This window comes from Alligator mississippiensis, chromosome 3 (genome assembly GCF_030867095.1).
Source record: "Alligator mississippiensis isolate rAllMis1 chromosome 3, rAllMis1, whole genome shotgun sequence".
Lineage (NCBI taxonomy): Eukaryota > Metazoa > Chordata > Crocodylia > Alligatoridae > Alligator > Alligator mississippiensis.
In genome coordinates this window covers 175,538,605-175,564,962 of record NC_081826.1, presented here as the reverse complement: position 1 = coordinate 175,564,962, position 26,358 = coordinate 175,538,605, and the positions used below count along the sequence as shown (strand labels likewise).

Here is a 26,358-nt window from a genome sequence, read left to right as displayed (position 1 = left end):
AACTGGTAACATGCTAATAGATTATAGCTTTATTTTCTTCTAGTTTCATTTTTTAAAAATCTGACAAAGGCAAAATGGGCAACAAATATGATTAAGGAAGTGATCCTAATGTTTCCATGTGCTTTTTTCATCAGTTGACATCTCAGTCACCTTGTTTCTGTAAACTTCCTGCTGCATATATCCCTAAATATGCTTTTTTTTTCTTCTTCTTCTTCTTCCAGGACAACCAAAAGACATCAAACTTTTTATGATGGGCAGTATTGTGGTCTTTCAGGAGTATGTCATATTCCAATGAATGAACCATTCTGTACCAAAACCAGAGAGGTTAGTGAATTTTATAAGAAAATTCCAGTATTTAAAACTTGTTTTGACACCCCTTGTGGTTTATAATAGTGCTCTAGTGTATTTATATCCTAAAAGCACTACAATACCCACTCTTTTCATTCTTCCATCTCAAAGATGTATTTAAATTCAGTAGACATAGAAAGTAAAATTGAACCCTGTTAGCACTCCTAATCAGAAGTCAAAGACTGGAACCCGTTGTATACCCAAACACATAGTTTAGCCCCACAGATTAGTATAAACCTCACTACTCCAAGCTAATAACTTCTATACAAATTCCTAATATGTTTTTCCTAGGCTATGGTATATACATTTACACTTTTGTATGCACATAAGCACTCTTACTTCTCTTCTTAAACAAAGTTACTTCCACCAGTGCAGCCCCAACCTTGATAAACAATAGTGTTAGTCTTAGTATACATCACCCTCCAGCATTTTCACTACAGTGTCACCAAGACTTGGTCTGAACAGTAAGCAAGGCCTTTGTATCAAATAACTCTCTTCTGGCTTCTTCACTTGGTGCTGCAAACTAGTTTTGGTATAAACGGGATCCGCTCATTTCAGCCCCTGTTGCAACAAAGCCAGCTTGACAGTCAGGGGTTTACTCTAATTTCCTGCAGTAGGTGTAAAAACACAGTATTCCTACTAGGAGGACTGCGCACTTCCAGCATTGGGAGGGGAAGCTGAAGGGGGAGTGGGTTTCCTTATGTGACACCTGCAATCATAAGCGTATAGTCATAGTATGAAACAGACTTATTATATGCAGGGGTTTAGGTTATTATATGGAAGTTATCCAGGTAGGATACAAGTGTCATGCTGCATGGACAGACAAGGTTCTTTAGGTAAATGTGATACCTTTTATTAGACCAACTGAATAGTTGGAAAAATTGTTCTTTACCAGCTTTTGGGCACAAATACCCTTCTTCAGGCATAGAGAGATTCTGCTGGTGTTTGTCTACTCTCTAGGATTGAATAGAAGTTTATGCCAATATGCAGAATGCATGCTACATGGAGAAACTTGGTTCTCATATTCTGGTTAAATATACTCATAACTTGGTTAAATATCTGACTTCACGTTGGTGATTATTTGTTTTTTTTCCTGCTACTACTACTACTGCTAATAATAATTGTAACAAAAACTTGGAAGGTTCTTATAGAGATTGCTAAGAAGATTGGCCTCAAATGCCACTCAAAGGGGACAATGATTACTGTTGAAGGCCCACGTTTCAGTTCTCGGGCAGAAAGCATGATGTTTCGCAGCTGGGGAGCTGATGTTGTTAACATGACTACGGTTCCTGAAGTGACTCTTGCAAAAGAAGCTGGGATCTGCTATGCAAGCATTGCTATGGCAACAGATTATGACTGCTGGAAGGAGCACGAAGAAGCAGTGAGTGAAGTCTCTCTTCCTTTTAGGCCTTGTTGATTTACATTGTCACGAACTATGTGTAATGTGTATATATAAAATCATATAGATCCTGACAGAAATGGCCCTTTTGTACCAAACAAACATGTTGCATTTTTATTTATACCAGTTTATACCCTAATGTGTTCCACTGCAGTCATAGAGCTCTTCTGGATTAATGTTGAGGGAAAAAAAGAGCAGAATTGGACTTTGTATGTTTCCCTTTCATAAAGTTGTCCTATGATAAATATTGGGGCCCCTGTGAATCAGAGAGTGCGTATAAGGCCAGCGTGACATCATTTTCCTGTGATAGATCTGGTGCTTATTCTTTTAAAGCTCTGCTCCCAAGAACACATCCTTGTAAATTCTTATACCACTTTTCTCATGGATTCAAGAGTGGCTACTAGCAGAAGGCTCACGCTGATTGCCAGCTAAGTCTTAGTTAACACAAAATATTGTCATGCCAACTAAAGGGCCTTAGGAAAAGGAAACAGTGGCATATAGTACTTAATAAAAGGCCAAAGCTTCTTTGCAAAATAGCTTCTTTATATTATTATATATTTTATATAATTGAAATTTTTCATTGGCTATGTTTCTGACCAAAAAGCTAGTATATGGACAAAAGATTAAACTGTATACAGTTTTGGATCATTATATTTTAGTAGTGAGGATTCTTAATCATTGGAACTCCTTATTTGACAAAGGAAATTATGCATTTCCCAGCTCTTGAATCCTTATATCAAAACAGAACTGGAAAATTTATTTATAAAAATGTCCAAACAATAGTAATTAAGTGTGGTACAAGAATAACTAGGTAAACTTTATGATCTGTTTTGTTCAGGAAGACAGACTTAATGGTCATAATGATGCTTTCTGGCTCCCAAAAAACTAGTAAGCATATAAAAAAGTAACCTTAAGGTCAGATTGCTCCACTGGGTGTGTATAGCAGAATTTTACTATTCTACACTAATGACATGACTTGGTTACTAGGAAGCTTTTATTGTACTTTAAAGTGGAATTCAACAACTTTAAAATGAATACAGTGCACCCTTCACAAAGTAACAGCAACAGGAAGGTATCCAAACAAACTCTAGGAACATTCTTAAATGAGCATTCACTTACGATAAATAAACAGTACTAGATTAAATTATTTTTTAAGAAGCTTTAGATTTTTTCCCCATGTAATGGAATCGTATCAGAAAAAAAAAGTGTGATATACCTTGAATTTAGCAAGGCTTTTGATATGATCTCCCACAGCATTTTCACAAGTAACCTAAGGAAGTATGGAATGGGTGAATAGACTGTAAAGTGGATAGAAAACTGCTGGATCATTGGGCTCAGAGGGTAGTAGTCAATGGCTCAATGTCTAAGTGACAGCCAATCTCAAGTGGAATGCCCCAGGGGTCAGTCCTGGGGCCTGTTCTATTCAATATCTTCAGCAGTAGCCTAGAAGATAGGATAGAGCAGGCTTGTCCAACATATGGTCTGCGGGCCGCCAAGCCATTTTATCTGGCCCGAGGCGGCCATGGCGGCGCTGCCACTGCTGCAGTGGGGCCGCGGCAAAGTGGGCAGGGCTGGCCTGCGGGCCCCAGCTGGTAACGAGGGGAGGGGAGGGGAGCAACCCCGCGTGGGAGGTCAAGCAGCAGCTGCTGGCACTGCTGGCCCACGCCTGCCTCCTCACCCGCCCACTTCAAGCCAGCCCTGCTGCCCTGCCCTGCCCTGCCCTGCCCTGCCCCACAGCAAGGCAATGCCTGCTCCCCCAGCCAGTCTGCCCCCAGGCGCTGTGGCTGTCCGGGCCTGGCTGGGTCTTCACCGGCCAGCAGAAGCGGCAGCGGAGCTGTGTGCCACTTGGGATGGGACGAGCCTGCACCGGTCAGTCCCGAGTGGCACACGGCTCTGCCACCACTTCTGCTGGCCGGTGCAGACCTGGCCAGCCTCCTCCCATCCCCAGCAGCACGTGGGAAGCTGGCTTCAGCTGCATGCTGCTTTTCCTGGCTGGTGCTACCCGGTTCTGCCAAGTCAGGTCCTGCAGCACCATGTCAACCCAGGCATAGCACTGGCAGGCCGGGCGAGTCCCAGGTGAGCCCCGGCCTGGCCCCACGGCTTCTCCAGCACCAGGTCAACCTGGTTGTAGCCAAGCGGCTCCTGCAGCACCATGGCAACCCAGGCATGCATACCATGTCAACCAGCACCATGTCAACCCCTGACTGAAGGGGAGATTTAATAGCAGCCTTTAATTACCTGAAGCGAGGTTCGAAAGGGGATGGAGCTAAGCTGTTCTCAGTGATGGCAGATGACGGGACCAAGAGCAATGGAAGTTTAGGATGGATATTAGCAAAAACTTTCTTACTAGGAGGAGGTAGTAAAGTACTGGAACAGGTTAGCCAGAGAGACTATGGACTGTCCATCCTTGGAAATTTTAAGACCTGTGTAGACAGAGCCTTGGGTAGGATAATTTAGTTGGGGGTGGACCTGCTTTGAGCAGGGAATTGGATTAGATGACCTCCTGAGGGCCCTTCCAACCCTAATTTTCTGTGATTCTATGATAATGGTTATTTGTAGACTCTAACTATGCATTTTATATCTGAAATGTATCTATATTTCTTTCAAGTTTAACTCTGACTTTTGTGAATTTGGAAATCCTTGCATTTGAGATGATTACAGCACCACTGCAGTGTATTTTGTCTCAACTCTTTGAGGTGTGCTTTCAAGCTGTAGTAAGATAGGATTAAGATTCTTTTTAGTGGAAATGGCCATCTTAATTGCAAAACTGAAATAAGTAGTTTCCTGCATTATTGATCTATCCATGCACTGGTCTGTCATAATGTGCGAGGTTCCTGAGCACTTGGCTTTCTTTCTGAACTGGTTGTACCATAAAATGCCTGTGAGATAGAGTTTAGACTATACAAGCTATCAGACTCAGGAGATTATGGATTCTTCATTGGAATTTTTGGAGGCTGAAGTGAAATATTGACAATATTATTATACAACAAAAAATTCAGCCAACGATGACCAGTAAAATCTAAATGATACCCTTACAAATAGCACAGAAGTTGTATTGATGTTTCTGAAAATCACTGTCACAGGCGGGGTCCTACAGGAGGGCCGTGATCTCCTCAAGGCCCCCTTCCCATGCCAAGTTGGCCCAAGGGCACCCTCAGTTTCTCGCCCACCATGTCTTTGATGTTAAAAAATGTTAGGGAGGCTGCCTTTTCCACCCTCTTGGTCACATCTTGCTGTAGTCTCTGCCCTGTGGACTCCCGGACCCCTCGTGGGTCCCACTCTACAAATGGGTGCTTCCAGGGCACCCTAGCCTTAGGGACTATGCATGGCTCCTACCACCCCAATACCACGCCCCAAGCCTCGCAGATGTAATGGATGTTATTCTGTCCTTCTCTCTGGTGTTCATGCCCTCTCTGGCACTCGGGCTGTCCACAGCCCTGTCCCTCTCTCTCCACACCCCTTCTCCGGGGCCGCCTCTGTAGCACTGCCCCCTTCTCCAGGGCCTGCTCTGTAGTGCTGCCCCCTTCTCCGGGGCTCACCACGCCTGCACTAGGGCTTCTCAGTAATGCCCCCTCCCTGGGGCTGGGGTCCGTGCACCCCGAATGCTGCGCCCTCACTGGCGCTGGGATTCCCACACTCTGCTGTGAGTCCCCTATGAGGCCTCTGCCATCACCTAATAGCCTCACCCAAACCACCGGTGATAAACAGCAACACAAAATACAAGCCAATCAGCTATAACTTAAACAGAAGCCGCCCGGCCATAACAATGCTCAAGCCTACCAGGAAATACTCCATCCCTTCCATGAGAGAGCTCCTTCCTGCTGGGCTGCTGGCAGGGAACTGCCCAGGCCCTGCCCCTTCTGGTCAGCTGACTTTCCCTGGTTGCCCCAGCAACCCACAGCTGGGCTCCTTATTCCCTCACTGCTAGGGTCCCTTCCCTAGCAGTTTCTCCTCTTTAGGAGCAGGGCATCTCAGTGCTCTGCGACAATCACCTTGCCCCTTGTTATATCAGTTGCAGTTGATATCCCAAGAGCTTCTCTAAAATGTTCTCTCCAGCAAGAATGTTCTAGAGGTTTAAGTGGTTACCTTTCTTTATATTTATTTGTTTATATTTATATCATCAGGCCCTCAGACCTAATGAAGAATTCCTTTCATTTGAAAGCTTGCCTAAATGTATCCCAACCACGCAATCAGTCCACTAAAATCATCCAAAAATATTTTACCTCTCTTTTTATATTTTCAAACAGCCTGTACCACAACTTACCATTTTACCCAGATATGTCAGCTCCTCTTTAAAATATTAGTGCATTTATGAAGTGTCAGATTGGCTAGAAGGGGTTTAGGTTGTAGCCGTGTTGGTCTAAGGACATAGGCAGACAAGGTTCCTTGGGTGAATTTGATATCTTTTATTAGACCAACCCAAATGGTTGGAGAATAGTTATTAAGCAAGCTTTCGGGTTCAAAAATCCTTTGTCAGGCTAAGGAAGTGTCAGCAGTTGGTGTGTGCTCTTCCTGGATGGAATGAAAAGTAAAGAAGCCAGAGGCTGGGCTGGGGAGTCAGTTGCCAGGCAGATTATAATGTATCAAAAATCCAATGTCTATGTTTAGTCCATGATCTCTAGTATCCAGCAGGTTGATGAAATGGAGCTTATAGGCTCGTCTCTGGGAAGTGTTGTGTAAGTTTCCCTTGAGGATCGGGACTGAGAGACTGGAGAGAGAGTGGCCCTCCTGTGAGAAATGTGCCCCTACCGGTAATTGAGTATTTCTGTCTTTGATGGATTTCCAGTGTGCATTTATTCTGGTGTGCAGTTGTTGTTTGGTCTCTCCTACATATCTTCCATCAGGGCATTTGGTGCATTGGATGAGGTATATTACATTTCTGGAGGTGCAGCTGTAAGATCCTGGGATGCTGATGGCTCTGTTGTGGGGTGTAGTAATGGTGGGGGTGGTGGAGATGTGTTGGCAGGTTTTGCATTTCTTGTCCTGGCATGGTCTGGATCCTTTTGGTGTGTTCTGGGCTTGAGGAAGTTTGCTTCTGGTGATGAGGTTGGCGAGGTTCGGATTGGCTAGAATAAACTTAAGATACAATTTCCTCCCCAAAGGTCCCAATCTTTACCCAGTTAAACAGTTTCACTAAGCTCTTGAATAAAGGATGTCCAGAATCAAGCCCCAACTGTACTGTATAACCCCCCCCACCAAAACTGGAAACAGTTTAATTTTTCTCTGTGGCTAGGGTTATTTTCTTTTAAAATGCATCTTTTTATTGTTTATTATTCATTTCTAATCTGAGTTGAATCAGATACATGGGGTGGTTTAATCAGGAATTGAGATGGGTGTTACAGAATTTATTTTCTAACAAGTTAGAGGAAAGCATTAACAGTTTTTATTGTATTTCTAGGTTTCCGTAGATAAGGTTTTAAAGATGCTGAAAGAGAATGCAAATAAGGCAACCAGCATACTGCTTACTGCTATACCTCAAATAGGCGCCATGGATTGGACAGGAACTCTGCACAATCTGAAAGTAAGTAGAAAAGCGGAATACAGTCTCAGTTGGGGACTGTGTGTGTGCGCGCATGCATGCACAAATGCGTGTCCCAAAATAATTACTTTCAAATAAGAACTTTATCAAATAACAATACAGCAGAGGCACTCCATGCAAGAACACCAGAGAATTTTTTTTCAGATTTCAGATGTACTGCAAACAGCTAATCTCAGTTCTACAAAAAAGTAGAAGATAGAGGTACATCTCCATTATCTGTACTTAAACTGTAACATCCTTTCTACCAAGAAAAGTACACATTTACATGAATCTACAGATTCTAGGTGTATATCTATCCACTGTAGAGCTCAAAAATAGTAGAGAGCAAATATGGAGAAGATCAAACCTAACTTGAATATGTTGTGCTCTAGGGCAGGGGGTAGCAACCTATGACCTGTGGGCTGTATCCAGCCAATGAAGAGACTGGATCTGGCTCATGGCAGCTCAGGGAATCAAACGCATGCTCAAGCCACAGCAGAAAAGGAAGCATCCCTATGGTCATATTGCTTTGTTTTGTTTATTCCCTCTGCTACTGCAGAGGAAGATTCACCAGAGTCCTAGCACCTGCCTTTTTCCTATCTTTTCCTTTTGCAGCACCTGCTAATCACTGGGGAGATGGGTTGTGGTAGGGGCTGGGTTGCAAGCAGTGACCCATGATGACAAAAGGTTGCCAACCTCTGCTCTAGGGTGTTTGGGGAGGGAAAATAGTTCAACGAATCACAGGCAGATAGCTTAGTTTAAGCATCCAACAGTCCAGTCCATTTGCCTGGACAGTGCTGTGATTTTAGATTTGCAGAAAGTGAATGTCAAAGTGGTAGTGAAATATCTTTTCGAAGTCTTGCAGAGAAAGAATTTCAGTCAATATTTTTAAAAGCAGTAGGGCAGCTTATGCCATTTCCACAATTCTGTCACACCAGATTCCTTTGCTTGCTGCAGGTTAGGAAAGAGATCACTCTTAAAATTTTGTTGATTTCTTTTCTTATTCTTGCCACACAGCCACTTTCTTTTCTTACACATAACCACTTCCTGGATCCCTTGACTCCCCTAATTTCCAGGGTACCAGAGGAGCTATAGAGGGCCCAGAACTGGCTATGTAAGTCACTATGCAAGAAAAGAAAGTTGGGAATACAGGGGCCATGGAACTGAGGGAAGCAGGGTTTTGGTCAGGGAGGGAGGAAATTGAATGGTTGTGTTAAAAGGGTGGTGCTATATAAGAGAGAGAGGCCTAGAAGGAGTAAGAGTACAGTCCCAAAGTTTTGATGCCCCCTCCTGTCATGACAAAGGAAATTGGAAACTTCAGTGAAAATACAACTTTAAAAATATTTTTCCTATTTTCTTAAGTTATAAAAGTGAGACATGTAACCCTAACCCATTTATCAGAATGTGTTTACTGAAGTACCTTTTGGGATTCAAACTCCACTACAGACAGAATTGTGTTTTGTTGGGAGGCTGGGAGAAACTTTGCATTAGGATCAACTCTTTCTTTTCTTTCTTTTCTCAGTCTAGTCTCATTGCCTTGCTCACGTCTCCTCCAGCTTAATAAATTATTTTGATTTATTCAAAGCCAAGATACGCCAGGCAGAATTCAGCATGAATCTTTAATGAAGTTTAAACACTGAAATGCCTGTCGGTTCTCAGGGCTCCAGCTTAAAATCACGAGATGGGGCCCTGCCTGGTCACTCCCACAGCTAGTCCCTTCTACCCAATAAGACCAGTATATCTTCAGGTGTTTGCTTTTAGTTGCTTCTATTGCCTTCCCCTTTTCCCAGTACCTGTGTATGGCAGGCCACCTGGCTCTTTTGCAGTATTTGGACAGTTGTGGGGCAGGTGGATGGATGAGGAACAAGCAGGGTCAACATTCTTTCTGAGCTGCAATCTACATAATCCATCCTCAAGAGATGGGGCTCCATGTCTTATAGGAAGAAAGAACCTCCCCCCCCCACACACATTTATTCCTTTTTATTTTTAATTAAAAAATACCCAGTAGCTTTTCAGTGATCCAGACTTTCTAGTTTTCAATCAAAGAGTCTGATCATGTCAAATGACTACTGTGTACTTTAATAAGATGTGTCCTTTTGGTTCCCACATAAAATTGTCCAGTTGGATGCTTCAGTGGGATGGGAAATTGGTGAGTGATTTGGGAAGTGAGTCTTTGAGGTTCCCTCTGCCATAATTGATGAATTTCTGACTGCCTTCTTGACTCTGATGTGGTCTGAGTGCTGAGGTAGTGGAGAAAGGATGCTGGGAATTGGTTATGGAGTTGGAAGGCTCTAATGAAGTTAGACTCAGGAATTTGGAATTGTCTGATGGGCAGATTATTTAGGACTTGCTTTACAAGAAGCCAGGAGGTCAGAGGTTAGGATTTCTGGCAGGTGAATACAGACTGGTTTGGGGAAGCCAGAGACTCTGAAGTCTTTGGAAAAGTGGCAGGAATATCTGAGGTGTAGAGAATTCATCAGGTTTTGTTGATGAATGATTTTGAGGGATAAAGTGTTTGAGGCTGGATAGTGGAACCCCGGACTAGGCCATTGTATGTATAGTGGTAGGCATATGAACAGGGGTAGGGGGCACGTGCATGTAATTGAACCATAAATGAAAAGAGAAAGGAGCCACCCCCCCTCCACTGATACATTAAGTTTTCTTTATTATCAGCCTTTATCTGAATCCTTTCAAAGTCAGATGGTTCTTACTGAACTAGTTTGTCTGAGCTTTCCTTTCCTACTGCTTGAAGGCAAGGTCAGAGAGAACAGTGGGACAGGAGAATAGGCAAGGAGTAGTTCAATCTGTGTCCCTGCTACAGAGGCAAAAGAATTCCCCCACAGCTTTGCATTCTTGCAGATGAAGGCTAGTGGTTTACCATGAATCCTGTTTCTTCTAATAGCAATTCTGGGTCCCTTGAAGCTCTTGGACAGAAATGATTGGCGTCAGAGCCTTGCCCTCTACACCTAGTGGTAACAGCATCTCATATCACCCTATCAGCAATAGTAGATAGAGAAATTTTACCCAGAGAGGAGAGAAAGTTCTGTCTGGCTCTTGGCTACTCCACACACACCCCTTTCTCATTTTTCTGTTGCTACATCATGCCTCTAAGGCATTGTTAACCACCTTTCTCAATAAGAGAATTCTGGAGCATGATGACATGAAACAGAAATGAGGAAGGAGAGTGGCTTACTCCTGACAGCTGACTAAATGCCCATTGCCTTTTCTTCTGTCTGTTGCTCTTTGTCATATCCCTGAGTACCCTTCCTTAAATGACAAAGTGAATCCTGGATCAGAGATGAAAGATGTACAAATAAACCATTAAGGGAACCTGAGTATTTTGTTTTTTTAAATGCCAGGATGTTTATAAAATAACTTTCTTTGGCCCAACCCAACTTTGACGGTTTATATAGAGACCGTCCCCTCTGTTTAAGATTCACAATGGATTTCTTAATAGTTTCATAGTTTCATAGTAGCTAGGGTTAGGAGGGACCTGAACAGATCATCTAGCCTGACCCCCTGCCACAGGCAGGAATGAATGCTGGGTTCACAAGACCCCAGAAAGGTGATCATCCAACCTCCTCTTGAATTTGCCCAAGGTAGGGGCAAGGACCACCTCCCTTGGGAATTTGATTCCAGATTTTGGCCACCCTAACTGTAAAATATCTGATCTCCAACCTAAACCTATTCTCCATCAGCTTATGACCATTGCTTCTCATCACCCCAGGTGGTGCTGGGGAGAAAAGAGCTCTGCCTATTTGCTGTTGATCCCCCCTGATAAGCTTGTAGGCAGCCACCAGGTCCCCCCTCAGCCTCCTCTTGCTGAGGCTGAACAGGTTCAGGTCCTGCAGTCTCTCCTCTTAGGGCCTGTCCTGCTGCCCTCTCACCAAGTGGGTGGCCCTCCTCTGAACCCTCTCCAGGCTGAACACATCCCGTTTGAAGTGCGATGCCCAGTACTCCAACTGCGCTCTGACCAAAGTCGCATAGAGGGGGAGTATCACCTCTCTGGACCAGCTTGAGATGCACCTTTGGATGCATGACAAGGTATGGGTGGCCTTGCTGGCTGCGGTCTGGCATTGGCAGCTCATGTTCATCTTGGAGTCAATAATGACTCCAAGATCCCTTTCCGCCTCTGTGCTTTCAAGAAGGGAACTCCCCAGCCTGTATGTATGCTGTGGATTCCTTCTCCCAAGGTGCAGCACCCTGCATTTGTCTACGTTGAACCCCATCCTATTCTTGTCTGCCCACTTTTGTAGGCTGCCTAAATCTAGTTGCAGCCTCTCGCTCCCGTCAAGTGTGTCCACCTCGCCCCACATCTTAGTGTCATCAGCAAACTTGGACAGTGTGCATTCCACCCCCTCGTCCAAGTCGCTGATGAAGATGTTAAACAGTGCGGGCCTGAGGACTGAGCCCTGTGGTACCCCACTGCTCACATCTCGCCAGGTTGAGTACAACCCGCCCACCACTACTCTCTGGGTGCAGCCCATCAGCCAATTTTTTACCCATCCAACTGTGCAGGTATCAATGCCGCAGTCAGTTAATTTATTGATGAGGACGGAGTGAGAGACAGTGTCAAAGGCCTTCTTAAAGTCTAGAAAGACTACGTCCACAGCGACACCACCATCCAAGGATTTACTTACTTGGTCGTAAAAGGCAATCAGATTGATCTGGCAGGACCTGCCTTTGGTGAAGCCATGCTGATTGCCCCTGCACATGATCTCCCCTGCAGGCCCCCCACAGATATGCTCCTTGATGATCCTCTCCAAGAGCTTCCCGAGTACCGAGGTGAGGCTTACAGGCCTATAATTACTCGGGTCCTCCTTCCTCCCCTTCTTAAAAATAGGGACCACATTAGCCAGTTTCCAATCCCCCGGCACCTGGCCAGATGACCACGAATGCTCATACAGCCGGGCCAAAGGCTCCGCGATGACCCCTGCCAGCTCCCTCAACACCCTTGGGTGGAGGGCATCTGGACCTGCAGATTTAAAAATGTCTAGCCCTTCTAGGAGATCCCTAACTACATCTGCACTGACTGAAGGCTTGATAGAGCTATCCCCAAGAATGTCCCTACCTCTGGTAGGTGGGATATCCCGGTCCCTGTTCAGGAAAACAGAGGCAAAGGAACTGTTAAAAATATCAGCTTTCTTGTCTGGCATGGCCACCAGATTACCGTTTGTGTCTTGCAGGGACCCTACATTGCCTGGTGCCCTCTTCTTGCTCCTAGTGTACTTGAAAAAGGACTTTTTGTTGTCCTTAATCCTGGATACTAGCCTGAGTTCCATCTCTGCCTTGGCCTTCCTAATAGCCCTCCTACACTCCCGGGCCGAGGAAGAGTACTCCTGCTTGGTGATAGTTCCTCCCTTCCACTGGTCAAGCATTGTTAACAGTAGAATTATCAATTGGTACTTTAAACTATTGATCATTAATAACATTCACCTTTTTGAAGGCAGCGCTGCCTTACAATTGCTGCTTCTCTGAGGAAGGGATGGGGTAGAATGTCCTTCGGGTTCCAGAATGGAACATGCTGATGTCATCAGGCTGTTGCTGCAACCAGGAAATACCAAAGACGTTACTGTGTTGGCTGCATTTTTACTTGTAACCCTGAGCACATGATGAATTGTTCTGTACACTGTTCCATCTCAAGTATATGTCCTTACTATTTTTAGTCCTTCAAAATAGGGAAAACATAAGTGAGAGAGAAACCCTCTATCTCTTTTGTTGACCAAAGCTGCAACTCATGGGCTAGCTGACAAATGAGAATGAATCTGATTCATCACAGGACCACTGTGCAGATTAGCCCATTGTGTCACAGCCAGCAGTTTTGGCTCAAAAGAGAACCCAAACTGGGGTGGCAAGGGAATTTTGTGTCAGGACTGCTCTGCCTTGCAGAACTGATCTGTCCTAAGGATGGCTCTTCAGGCTTAAGGTCCTGACCCTGTTGTGAATGCCTCTCAGGCAAACCACTGTCCACAGATGAAGTTCCATTGACCTCTTCATACAGATTTTAATACTTATTTGCTAACTCATGTTAACTGATGCTTTCAAAGCCCTCAGATTGATAGGACAAGCTGTATTTTAATACATTCACTCAGTGGTTTTAAACCTATTGTCATTTTTGGATTCCTAAAAGGATTTCAGATGGAGGTGTGGACCCCTTTGAATTGTAAGTGCAGGTATTCAAATACTTTTGATTGATCATAGTCATCTTTTGCAGACCCCTTAGTCATAGTGTGTGAACCCCCAGGTATCTGCAGACCGCAGGTTGAAAACCCACTGCATTAGCTGGTCTAGGTAAACACTGGACGAGAGTTTAGGAATTATTATGATTAAGTTAACCCTTGCTGGCATGTAACTTACCTTCCCTGCCCTAGAATATTAAGTTGTATTTGGGAGCTACTAGGTGCTTGGGTATAGCTAACACTTTTTATTTTAGTGTCATGCATATTCACCGTACCTACATACATAGCATCCACTTAGGCCCCTGATCCTAAAAAGTATATGCAGAGGAATTGTTTTACTGATGAAAGTAGTTTTAGTAAAGGTAGTGGACCTACTTCTTTGATTAAGTTCATGGCAGTGAAAAATGGGGTTCTAGATAGGTTTCACTGTAGAATCAGGACCATGGGTCCAGAAGAGCAGAGTGTCTCTGGTGGAAGTGAGTGAAAATTGAGAGCTCAGCATCTGAGTTGGTGACTCACAGCATGGCCTAAATCAGTTTTACAACCCCTCTGTTGTGAGTACTGTACTCAGGCACCATTTAGTATTGTCTTAGGAAAAATAGATTTTCATTATTTTCAGTTGTCTGATACAGTCTTATAATACATTAAACAAATCTGGAAAAAAATCCTCTTTTTTTTTTTTTTAGCAATTTTAGTTCATTTCAGAGTTTTAGGGTTGAGTTTATGTGAATAACTATGAATCATGTGTGTGACTGATATGGTAGTGTTGGAATGACGTTGTAACCATGATGCTCCAGGAATTATGTAAGAGGCAAGGATTTTTGTGGGTGATATCTTTTATTGGACCATGTGCATGTCTGAAATGGACTTAGACAAGCCTTTTCATCACGTCAGGTAAAGGATCTGATGAAATTCAAAAGTTTGTCTATTTCTGGCCTAACCATGCAGTTGGTCCAATAAAAGACATTACCCACAGAAATCCTTGCCTCTGACCAATATGTTACTTTTCAAATAGTTTATCAAAATACAAAACTTCATAATATTCACTTTAAAAACTACCATTTTCAGTTTAGTATTTTGTATGCTATCATTGCCAGCCGACAGCAACAAGAAATCAGCTTATTAGTTGTGGAAAACTAATTTCAAAGTACGCAGTTCACAGTTCTTAACTGCTGCAAGTTAAAGGTGCTCTTATTCCATTACCATGCATTTTGAGGTTTTTTAAGGGCTGATGCATACATTGAGAAAAGTCATAACTTTCATAATCTCTGACCAATCAGTATAATTACCTGTTCAGAATTGTGTTATATATTAAAGGCATGCATGTATGTATGTGCGTGGGTGGGTGAAAGTTGGGCCAGAGTGTATTCAGCTTTTTTGACTTTGTATTTCAGGGTACTGTGCAGTGCTCAGTCATGTTACCAAAGCATTGAAAGCCTGGCTAGGCTCCCACGTTTGGATGCTTGCAAGTAGAAGATCCATTCTCCAACTGATTAGTAAAATGAAGATTTTTAAAAAGCTAAAACTAGAGTTGTTAGTTGCTTTGCTATCTTCTCCCCTCTCCCCCCCACTAAGAGAAGAATATTTTTTTAATTCAGAAATGTCTTGAAGGAATACAGGTTGCTTTCAGTAAAATTATTGTATTGTTTTTATATTAACATGTTAACTTTTCTATATTTTCTTTATATTTCACCATTGTATGAATTTTGTTCATTCTAAGCCCAGTACGATAAACTGTTTACACTTTCATTAGTCTCACAGAATTTTATTTCATTATACCATTATTTGAATATCAATTATTCCTATGAACATGGTACAATTTTTTTATATTCCTGTCATAAATACAGTACTGTATATTTTTATATATTACCATTGTTTAAATGTTTATTAGTCCATCATCAATATGGTACTATAAGTATACTTTACCCTTACAGTTTTGCCTTCTCATTAATATGCTACTGTGAGTTACTTTTTTCAGTATTCTCTGATGAAAATATGCTTTCCATATAGCTGAAAAAACATTTCCAATTTTACAGCCAAAATCTTGGACCCATAAATAATTGTCCTATTCTGCAGCAATTAATCATTCTAAAAATAAGTGTTACTATTTTAAACATTTACCTGATAGCATGAGCAAATTGTGAGACCAGTACCTGGATTGCACTTGATTGCTTATAAATATTCATGTCTGAACATAACTCCTGCAAAATTGAAATCTTGGTTTGAAGCACCTTTAAAAAATTAGATGCCTGAAATGTTAGAAAATTTCTCAATTTTAGCCTCAGCTGCTTGAGTTCTGGAAAAAATGATTCACATTTAGGATTTAATGCCAGATACTTTATGGTTACTGGAAATACTCATTTCTTTCTTTTTTCTTTGTGGAGGTGGAGCAGAGGAGGCTGAGGGCTATCCTAGGCCCTGACTGGCTGACTAAAACTGAAGTTATTGACTAAAACTGACTGAATAAAACTGAAGTGACAAAGAGGAACATGTGTTGACTTGATGCTACCACCAAAGTTTTGAACATGTTTCTCTACTATTTATCTAAAAAAAAATCTGCTTTTTAAAGTTCCATTCTGATATACAACTCTTAAAGTGATGCATAAATTCATGATGTTGCTTGACTAATGTATGTATTCATGTAGTTTTCATCTTCTAGACCAGGGGTGGGCAAAATATGGCCTGCAAGCCAGATCTAGGCTGTCAACAGATTTGATCTGGCCTGCAGGTGGAAAGCTGTCAACTTATTAGATCTGGCCTGTGGGTGGCTAGCAGCTCTGGCCACTGCATGGTGCTGGGCAGGTGGGCAGGACTGCTTCCACCCAGCAGCATCAGCCCTCAATACAGCAACATCAGCTGTGGACCTAGCAGTACTTCCATTGCAGTGGGTGGGTGGTGATGTCAGAGCCCCAATGCAGAACTTGCCAGTGGCATCCACAACTGATGCTGCCACCCTCCCAGCACAGTGAAAGCTCCTGCCCAGTGCCCCCACCCAGAACCTGCTGTAGACCCAGACAGAAGCTGCTGCCACATGGGGTGAGCATCAGCATCAGCTATGACATTGCCAGCAGGTTCTGTGTCAGGGCACTAGAACCTGCTGGGTGGGCCCACAGCTGATGCCACTTCCCATGTGCTGCTGCAGAAGTCCCCAGTTGGGTCCACAGCTGAGCTTCAGGGCTCCTGGCAAACTACAGTCCAGCTGGGTTCTGGAGGGATGGAGGAAGAGGGAGAGAGAGATGGGGAGAGAGAGAGAGCAAGAGACAGGAGAGGAGAGAGAGATGGATGTGGCCCTTGACAAATCCCCAAAACTCATTAAGTGGCCTTCCAGCTGAAATAATTGCCCACCCCTGTTCTAGACTCTATGGAATGTAATTTGCTTACAAAAAGAATCTGCTGCTTCTTGCCTAATAAATAAACCAAATATAAATCCTCCACATTGTGAGTGGGGTTTACTTCATTCTGGTCTTTTTGACATAATTGAGTTTAGTGATGTGAATGGCAAAGTTACTCTATCCAGTATACCTGGAATCGATCTTCGTAGTACTTCAAAAATACCATTGGCGGAGCTGAAGATCTGAGAATATCTAAGCGAAAACTTTCCAAAACAATATCAGTGGATCAGAGCACAAATCATGCCAAGTGCCACACACCTCCCCAAGTTTTTGAAACAAAAATAAAGTCCTATATAAAGAACAAATAACCAGGGAGATGGTCATTAAAATCAGCAACGTTTAATTTGCTGGTCTTGTACAGTCATGGACTAAGACCACATTTTGAGAAACACTGTACATATACAGGGCAAGACCACAGCCCCTGCCTAAAGAGACTTGCAGTTCAGCTATATTGAAAGCAAACAGACAACCCATATGCCTGACAACACATGGTCTGACTGTTAGACCACTAAGATTTAAAATTAGGAGAGAAATTTAGATGTCAGGAGAAATCAGTTCTTTTTGCATTAATTGTTACTATAATCAGAGTTCTTTTTAAAAAGTTGACAAAATATTAGATGATGAGGACCCAGCTGGGCTTGGCTAGTACAATTGTAAAAAGCCTGACAATAAGCTCTCCTAAGAGATTAAAAAAAATATTCTGATCATTGCTTTGGCTTCTTGCACCAGTTAAAACCATCAGCATCAGTAAAAAGTGGTTCCAAAATATTTCCTTGTGTCTTGTATATGTGCCTGACAGAGATGTAATACTGGCCTTCCAATAGTTCTAATGCAGTGATTCTCAGCTGGAGTGCCTTGAGATCCTTTTAAGGATATTAGCAATATTAGCACTGTTAGGTGTGCAAACACATGATTCATGAGATAAACCCATAGATTTACAATAGGAATCCATAGTGTCCAAAACATCTGAGCTGTTTTGGGCTTTCTGAGTTCTTTACATCAGAAAAATTGCTATATTATTATTTTGTAGTAAAAAAATGAGTGAAATTTTTTTAAGTGGTGTGCTGTTAAATTCAGAAAAGTTATGGAGGATGCTTTTAGTCTGAAAAGGTTGAGAACCATTACTCTAATGAGCTGCATTAATGTGGATATAAAGAAATTTTAATAGTCTAGAGGAATCAACATAAATTAAAAATTATTTTTGCTAATTTAACTTAAATAACTTGTTTTGCTAAATTACATTAAAAATTAATTTGATTTATCTTTAGAAAGGTATAGCTCCTCATCACAGAAGGGGAAGTGCTCCCTCTTCAAAAGTTAACTAAAACTTTTCATTTAATTTATTTTTAAAATCCTACAACTTTGCAAATCAAAACGCTCGAGTTAAAATTTTCAGTGTTTGGTGTCTTGCTTACATTGTTTTTTTTTCCAGCAGAAACAGTACAGCTTCTTTGAGAGGCTAGTTAAAAAAAAAAGCTTCTTCTTGGATGTTTGGAATCAGAACTGAAATTTGACAGGGAGAGGCCAGAGGCCAAAAGGGGGCTTCTAGCTATCCCAGAGAAATTGTGTCCAGATATGACTGAATGACAAACCACAAAGATTTCCTATACCGACTGAACTTGGTAAAACTTGTTGGAGCCTAGCTCCAAAATCCTCTGAACTTTCTATTTGTTCTGTTTGTTTTGTATGGCCCTGTTCTGAAGCAGCCATATAAAACCAGTCTTCTGGCAGGGTTCAAACATCATCGGCCCTCCTCAGCACCCTTTGCCCTAAACAAAGGTATGCTTCTGCTCTGCCAATTAGATGCCGCTTGGCCCAAGTGGACATGACCTAACCTGAGAGACCAGGGAGCTGAGATATTCTGATTGGTGGTGGTAATATTGTGTACTTGATAAACCCAACATGGAGGAAGTCCTAATACCCCTTACATTAGGAAGGAGTGGGCATAGTGAAATCAATCTTTCTCAAAGAAAAATTGTTAAAGTAGAGATAAAGGCAAAACTGTCTTAACTATATGGTTTCAGGCAAGGGAATCAGGCCTGAATTCACAAAGGGGTTTTAGGCATCAGAGTGTTTAACTTGTAGGCACCTGGCCCTTGTAGCAAAATCTGCAGTCCATAGAGAGTTGCCTAGGTTGTACAATATATGCAAAGAGTTGAGCACCTCAGAGTGGTGCCCAACAGCCTACTCTCCCCTGCAACTTCTGCAGATGGATCTGTGGCTCAAGGACTGGACCCTTAAGTCACTTGAAGACCCACTGATGAGCCATGGTAAAAGATCATCCTCAAATTGAGGGATTATCTGTGTTGATGACCTCAGAATGCAATCCACATCAAGCAGCACAGTGAACACCTGGGCTAGGCAACAGGGAAAACAGACAACAGGAAAAGCAGAATGTGTCCTGTCCCTTTTCAGGACATAGCACCTTACTCTGTGCTTCCAGGAAACCCCACCACCTAGCATTCACACTGTAAAAACTTGCCCTGGAGGTAGTCGCATAAGTACTTTCTTTCAAGAAAAGAATGGGTATCACTCTTTTGAGCAATTGTGGCCATAGGAGAAAACTTTTAAACAAGAATGCAGTAGTTGGACCTCAGGCACCTAGGGAATTTGGATGCAGAAAATATATGGAACTCTAGTTGTTTCTGGGATTATCAGGCAGCTGCTAAGAAGGGATGTTGAGGATCTATGTTTTAGGCTAAAGTGTCTAAATGCTACCTAAGTCCCCCTATAAGTACCCAAGTCTGTTTGTGGATCTTGAACTTTTTTCTCTCTGTAAAATGGAACCATCACTGCTATTTTTCTCTCTGACATTAGTCTTGTCTGCTTTGATTTTAAGTGCATTAGGACAATATATGCCAGGCAAAATCTTGGGAGATGTCACCACTTGCGTATTGAACCACCAAGTCTTGATTTGACAGACTGAAAGCAGCAGATTTCATATAGTCCTGAAGCTTTATTTAGTGGTTGGGCTCAGACAGTCTCATTACCTGATCCAAAAGAGCAACTGTTCACACTAATCCCGGACACAAAGCAGACCTACACCTATTCAGCAGCCAGGAGGCCACAATCAAAGCCCATCAGCAGCCTGACAGTTACAGATGAGCATAATAGATATTCAAAGTAAATGGTTTTTAGTAAGAATATTTTACATGTATATTGGCTACTGCAACTGAAATAAGCAATAGGCTTTTCAAACTACAGAGTTAAAAATCTATTACATGACAATTGTGCTGTAGAAAGAAGATTGCTAGCATGCCTTCACATTGCTTCTAAATGATCCTTTTTATTTAACAGAGTAGTGGCCTTCTTGATTGGGGTAATTTTGCTACTATGTCAGACTGCAACATTCTACAGCAATAAGTCAAAGCCACAAAATTCATATCCCAATTTTCCTCCTTTTCTGGTGTCCCCTCTATGTTTTACATTTGTCTATTACATTTCAGACATGTCTGGGCAAGACTTTATTTAACACCTATGTAATAGGGTGGTTTATATGCTGAATTCAGTGTGTGGAATTGCTATGCTTCTTGCCCTGAGTTGTTTCACAGGCAGAGTGTCCTGAGAAAAGAAAGACAGGACACCTGAATAATTGGGTGGAGCATAAATTGCAAAGCATAGCAACTGCCTGGGGCTTTAAAAAAAAAAGAAAGAAACCAAGAAGCATGTGGTATTACAGAGGGGAAATTAAAAGAAAAGAAAGCTAATTGATTCTTTCTAGGATGCAGAATTTTTTGTTGAACGCTAAGAGAAATGCAGGCTCCTTGAAGCTAAACGACTTGTCCAGATGTGCATAAATCACAAGAGCAATGCACTGAATGGAGAGATTAAAATGCAAATATTTAATAAAGTGAAAAAGAACAGTCTCTCCTGCTCATTAGATTTATTGCAGGATTATTTCCCATAATACATGGTTTTAATGTTCCCTTCCCTGTCTAAATTCTAGCCCAGTCCTCCTATGTATCCCCTTGGGCACCAGTCAAGGATTCCTCTTGCTTCTTGGTGTGCACACCCTGCTGATTTTTAAATCCTGCCCTGTTTCCCCTCCATCCTTTAGTCATGGTTTATCCATGCTACCTTTAACCTTTTTAATTTTTTTCTAATACATTGCTTCCCTTCAATTCCCCCAATCTTCTTGTTGCTCTGAGCACCTTCTGATCTGTGAATATCTCGCTGGTAGTGAGGTGCATGCGTAACAGTGTAATATTGCAAGCACAGATGCACCACAGCTGTAAAGAGCAGGTATTATTGTCTGCTTCCTCCCACCCCCACAAATACAACACTTCCCTATGTTGTCCAAAACAGACCTTTCTTGCCGCTATATCAGATTGCCAATTCCCATTTAATTTGCTGCCTGCTATAATACCCTAGTCTCTCTCAGTAACAGTACACAGCATATGATTTAAGTCTTTTATACCTATAGAAGAAAGTTTTGAATACAAAGGTACTTTAGTTCTAAGGCTAAATTCACAGCTTTGAAAACAGCAGCGTTCCTAGCTAGCTTGGGAGGATATCTTTTTCTATGCAAATCAGATGGGTTTGCTGAGCCCCTCCTGAATGCTGCAGATTGCTCCTAGTGCTGATTTGCACTAGGAGCAATCTGCAGCATTCAGGAGGGGCTCAGCATTTGGCAGGATCAGGCCAGAAGAGGAAATTGATCTAAACCATTTTAATGGCTACTTACTTCCTCACGCTCCAAGTTATTACTTTAATAATCATTGTGGTAGGGCAGTGTGAGGGCGCTGAACCTTATATTCCATAACTTGTAATTAACCATGTGATTATCTATTTATAATTAGAAACATAAAGCTTTTCTCAGCACCTACAAAAAACTAGAACTCTTGGTTCCAAAATAATACCTTTTATTAGACCAACTGAAAAATGGCAAGAAAAATGTCCTTTTCTGCAAGCTTTCAGGAATCAAAGCCCCTTCGTCAGGCTCTGGGAAAAGTGTAGGTGGTACAAGATGGTAAAAAGTCCCCATAGGTTGGAAATAAACTTCATTTTTGCACAGAGGGAGCTGAAGATGGAAGTCTGTCCCTCTGGGTCGATGAGAGTGTCTTTGGAAGATGCCAAATTTCAGCCGATTTTGGAATTTAAACTTCATTGCAAAACAACAAGGAAGTTTTTTTTTTTGCCTCCCTACCTACCATCCAACACCTTCAGGGAAGGAATTCTACTTCATCAACACAGCTCACAAAGACACTGTCATGGACCCAGAGGGACAGACATCAATCTTCAGCTCCCTCTGTGCAAAAATGAAGTTTATTTCCAACCTATGGGGACTTTTTACCATCTTGTACCATCTACACTTTTCCCAGAGCCTGACGAAGGGACTTTGATTCCCGAAAGCTTGCAGAAAAGGACAATTTTCTTGCCATTTTCCAGTTGGTCTAATAAAAGGTATCATTTTGGAACCAAGAGTTCTAGTTTTTTGTATGTCTTTTTATCTCAGACCAACACGGCTACCAAGTACACCCCTTTCTCAGCACCTGGCATTTACCCTTACGGATACGTATATAGATACCATGTGCATTTAGGTAAGTTTCAAAATGTGTTTTCAATTTTAATTTCGGTGTGCAGCTGTACACCTCAGAAGCCTTGACTCATGCACACATAAAACGGACCATTTTATGTCATAGGCTAATTATAAACTAGTCGCTAAGCAGGGCTCTTCTCGGAAGAGCGTTGAGTGAATTGGGATTTGTTTTATTACAATTTTGCAAATTTCCAAAGAAGCTTGAGCTGTGGCGTGTAAAGAGCATTGATGCATGAGGCAAAAATGAATAAACACAACTTTGAAGATTCCAGCTTAAACCCACATTGGAAGGAGACTGTACATGTAAGATCAATCCTTAATCTTTACAACTAAAAACATTGTTAGAGGAATTAAGGATGGGATCCATTATGGGTCTTAGGTATAATAAAACAAATATCTAGAGTGTTGGCCTCCCTATTACAATTGTTTTAGCAAAATTTGACAACATTCTCCTGGATGGAGGGAAATTGGACACAAAGAATTACTGTCGCGCACTCAAGATGAAGAATGGCACGCAGTCAGGAGTCAGGCTGGGAACAAGGCAGCTCTTGTGAGATTGGTTGATTACTCAGTAACAGGTTGCTTTCAGAAATGAACATACTTTGGATTTTGGTTCTTTTTGTAGATTATGATTATATTTTTAAAATATTGGAAAATAAGGTGTATGTTTATGGCTTCCTGAGAATAAATTACCTGGTCACAGTGAGGATTCAGAGGGTTTGGGAACTCTTTTCCTTTAAGGACTATGGAAATGGTTCTGCCTTGCCAATGCAATTAGAATTAATATCTAATGTAGCTTCCTATTTTATAGAATTATTACTATTTCAGTGTTTTTCCCATTCATCTCTCTGGTCCCCTTTTCTCTCTCTCTGATCTCCTCCTGGTTATGGTATTCTCTTCCAAAGTTGCCTGTCCCTTCTGCCCTATTGGTGGGTTCTTTTTCCTTTCAACCTAGAATGTTGGCTTTCCAGTTTGGGATTTTAAACTCTCTCTTGTTTCTGCATGAGATCAATATATCCCTAGGGATACTGGGGATATCAGATCAAGTCAGTGACTTGTAATACAAATCTAGCTTTCTGCTGCCCAGTCCTTACTTTGCCAAAACGATTTGCTTTCAGCATGGGTTCATCAAAGGCAGGTCCTGCCAGACCAGCCTGATTGCCTTTTATGACCAAGTAACTAAATCCTTGGATGATGGTGTCGCCGTAGACGTAGTCTTTCTAGACTTTAAGAAGGCCTTTGACACTGTCTCTCACCCCATCCTCATCAATAAATTAAGCGATTGTGGCATTGACGCCTGCACAGTTGGATGGGTAAAAAATTGGCTGATGGGGTGAACCCAGAGAGTAGTGGTGGACGGGTTGTACTCAACTTGGCGAGATGTTGATGAGGGCTTGGTCCTTGGGCCCGCACTGTTTAACATCTTCATCAGCGACTTGGACGAGGGGGTGGAAAGCACGCTGTCCAAATTTGCTGATGACACTAAGATGTGGGGCGAGGTGGACACACTTGAAGGGAGAGAGAGGCTGCAACTAGATTTACACAGACTACAAAAGTGGGCAGACGACAATAGGGCGGGGTTCAACGTAGACAAATGCAAGGTGCTGCACCTTGGGAGAAGGAATCCACAGCATACATACAGGCTGTGGAGTTCCCTTCTTGAAAGCACAGAGGCGAAAAGGGATCTTGGAGTCATTATTGACTCCAAGATGAACATGAGCTGCCAATGCCAGACCGCAGCCAGCAAGGCCACCCATACCTTGTCATGCATCCAAAGGTGCATCTCAAGCTGGTCCAGAGAGGTGATACTCCCCCTCTATGCCACTTTGGTCAGGCTGCAGTTGGAGTACTGTGTCCAGTACTGGGCACCGCACTTCAAAAGGGATGTGTTCAGCCTGGAGAGGGTTCAGAGGAGGGCCACCAGCTTGGTGAGAGGGCAGCAGGACAGGCCCTAAGAGGAGAGACTGCAGGACCTGAACCTGTTCAGCCTCAGCAAGAGGAGGCTGAGGGGAGACCTAGTGGCTGCCTACAAGCTCATCAGGGGAGATCAACAGCAAATAAGTAGAGCCCTTTTCTCCCCAGCACCGCCTGGGGTGACAAGGAACAATGGTAATAAGCTGATGGAGAATAGGTTTAGGTTAGAGATCAGAAGTCAATATTTTACAGTTAGGGTGGCCAAAATCTGGAACCAACTTCCCAGGGAAGTGGTTCTCGCCCCTACCTTGGGCAAATTGAAGAGGAGGTTGGATGATCACCTGTCTGGGGTCTTGTGAATGCAGCATTCATTGCTGCCTGTTGCAGGGGGTCAGGCCAGATGATCTGTTCAGGTCCCTCCTGACCCTAGCTACTATGAAACTATGAAAGAGTGATTGAACCAGACAGTAGAAAAGTTCAATCCCAGCTTCCCAGTTTCATGTCTCACGTTAAATACTATAAATCAGAAATCTGGGGTGCAGGATAGTTTAGAATAAATAGGATAAATGGCTGAATAAAATGTGAGTTGGGAATAAAGTTTTAAAGTCCAACCAAAAATAAAAAAAATCATATAATTAAAAAAGGAATCTGTCATATGATAACCAATGTTATCTCAGCTGCTGAAAGGTTAATGGGAAGACTCACTCCCTCCTCAGGTGGGGCTGTTTTGGGCATGGGGACAAAAAGGCTGCTGGTCAGCTAAGAGAGAAGATTGGATGGAGTTTCCTTCAACAACAAGCTTCAGTGGATTCACCTGGATAGCTCAGCAGGTGGCTCAGAGGATGTGAGTAAATGAACTACCTTTAAGAGAGAGAAGGTGTAATGATAGAAGAGTAGGGCTGGAAGAAACCTAACCTCAGGAGGTCAATCTAGTCCATTCCTCTGCTCAAGGCAGGATCATCTCTGTACAAGTGATTGTCTAACCTATTCTTAGAACTATGTGAACAGTTCCTGTGTTGTGTCTCAGGGTGCTGCAACTAATAGGCATATTGTCTAAAAACACCCTGACTTGCCACAGGTAAAATGGGGATAAGAGCACTATTGATGTGCTGCTGCTGCTAGGATGTGGAAGTGATACAGTAGTTAAAAACATACCTGAGTCTCAGGGTTTGGGAAGAACTGTTTCCATCTGCTTTGCAAGGTCTTGGTCTGAAACTCAAGTGAGTGAGACCAGGGGTGGGTGAATGGGCCTGTGTTCCTCTCTTGACTCCAGTGGAAGCTGGTAGAATCAAGAAGACTCTGGACTCATCATGCACTGACTCTACTACCCTAGAAGGAGAGAGACTACTAGGGACCTGCTTAAATCAGTGCTGAACCATCCGTTATAGAAAATGGTGACCATTACGTGAACAGGAAATGCAGATGGTCACTGGAATCCCCATTTCCATTCTTAACCCCTTGCCCCCCATCCAATAATCCCTTGTATTCCCCATCTTCTTAGCCTCACCATGGATATATGAGGATGTAAACCATATACTAGAGGGACAGTGTTGCACCAGTCACTTAAGTGCTTAGTGTACAGCCAAAGCATGAGCACAGTGCTGTTATTTTATGTTTGTCTGAAAAATCAACCTCGGTCTCTCCTTAGATATCTAAAACTCAGCTGGACATTAATCATTATAATTAAGCTGGTCAGGCTGTTAGTGTCAGCCACTTCCTAGTGACCCCTTATGCACCAGACTGAGCTAAACAAATATTGCAGCCACTTGGCACAGAGTAGTCAGAGATCCTATCAATAGCTTCTGCTGCTGTTGGATATAACTGGCGTTCTTGGCTCCTATCCATTTAAGCTCTCAAAGGTCTTCCCCCTCCCAGGCTCACTTTTTTTTCCTCTCTCTCTTCCTCCCCGCCCTGTTCCTTAAGTTGAGAAAAGAAGCGGTGACTGCACAGTGTGACTAATGCACAGCACCTGCCAAGATTAATGCATGCAGTTCCTTCAGATTAGTGGAATAGCTGGTACCTTGGATGCACTTACAGGAAAGCTACAGTGTGGAGTAGTTCTACTAATT

At 42.6% G+C, this 26,358-nt stretch overlaps 1 protein-coding gene across 3 annotated transcripts in view; it reads left to right on the top strand.

Moving 5' to 3' along the window:
• The window catches only part of MTAP (methylthioadenosine phosphorylase), a 54,956-nt gene extending 38,078 nt beyond the window's left edge, over positions 1-16,878 (top strand). For all 3 annotated transcript variants that reach the window (XM_006271464.4, XM_014601144.3, XM_019480779.2), the window contains 4 exons: positions 222-324; positions 1,490-1,729; positions 7,146-7,268; positions 14,839-16,878. In XM_006271464.4, the coding sequence (XP_006271526.2) occupies positions 222-324; positions 1,490-1,729; positions 7,146-7,268; positions 14,839-14,877 (505 nt within the window). In that variant the 3' untranslated portion in view covers positions 14,878-16,878. The remainder of the gene's footprint in view (positions 1-221; positions 325-1,489; positions 1,730-7,145; positions 7,269-14,838) is intronic.
• Positions 16,879-26,358: the final 9,480 nt, after the last annotated feature.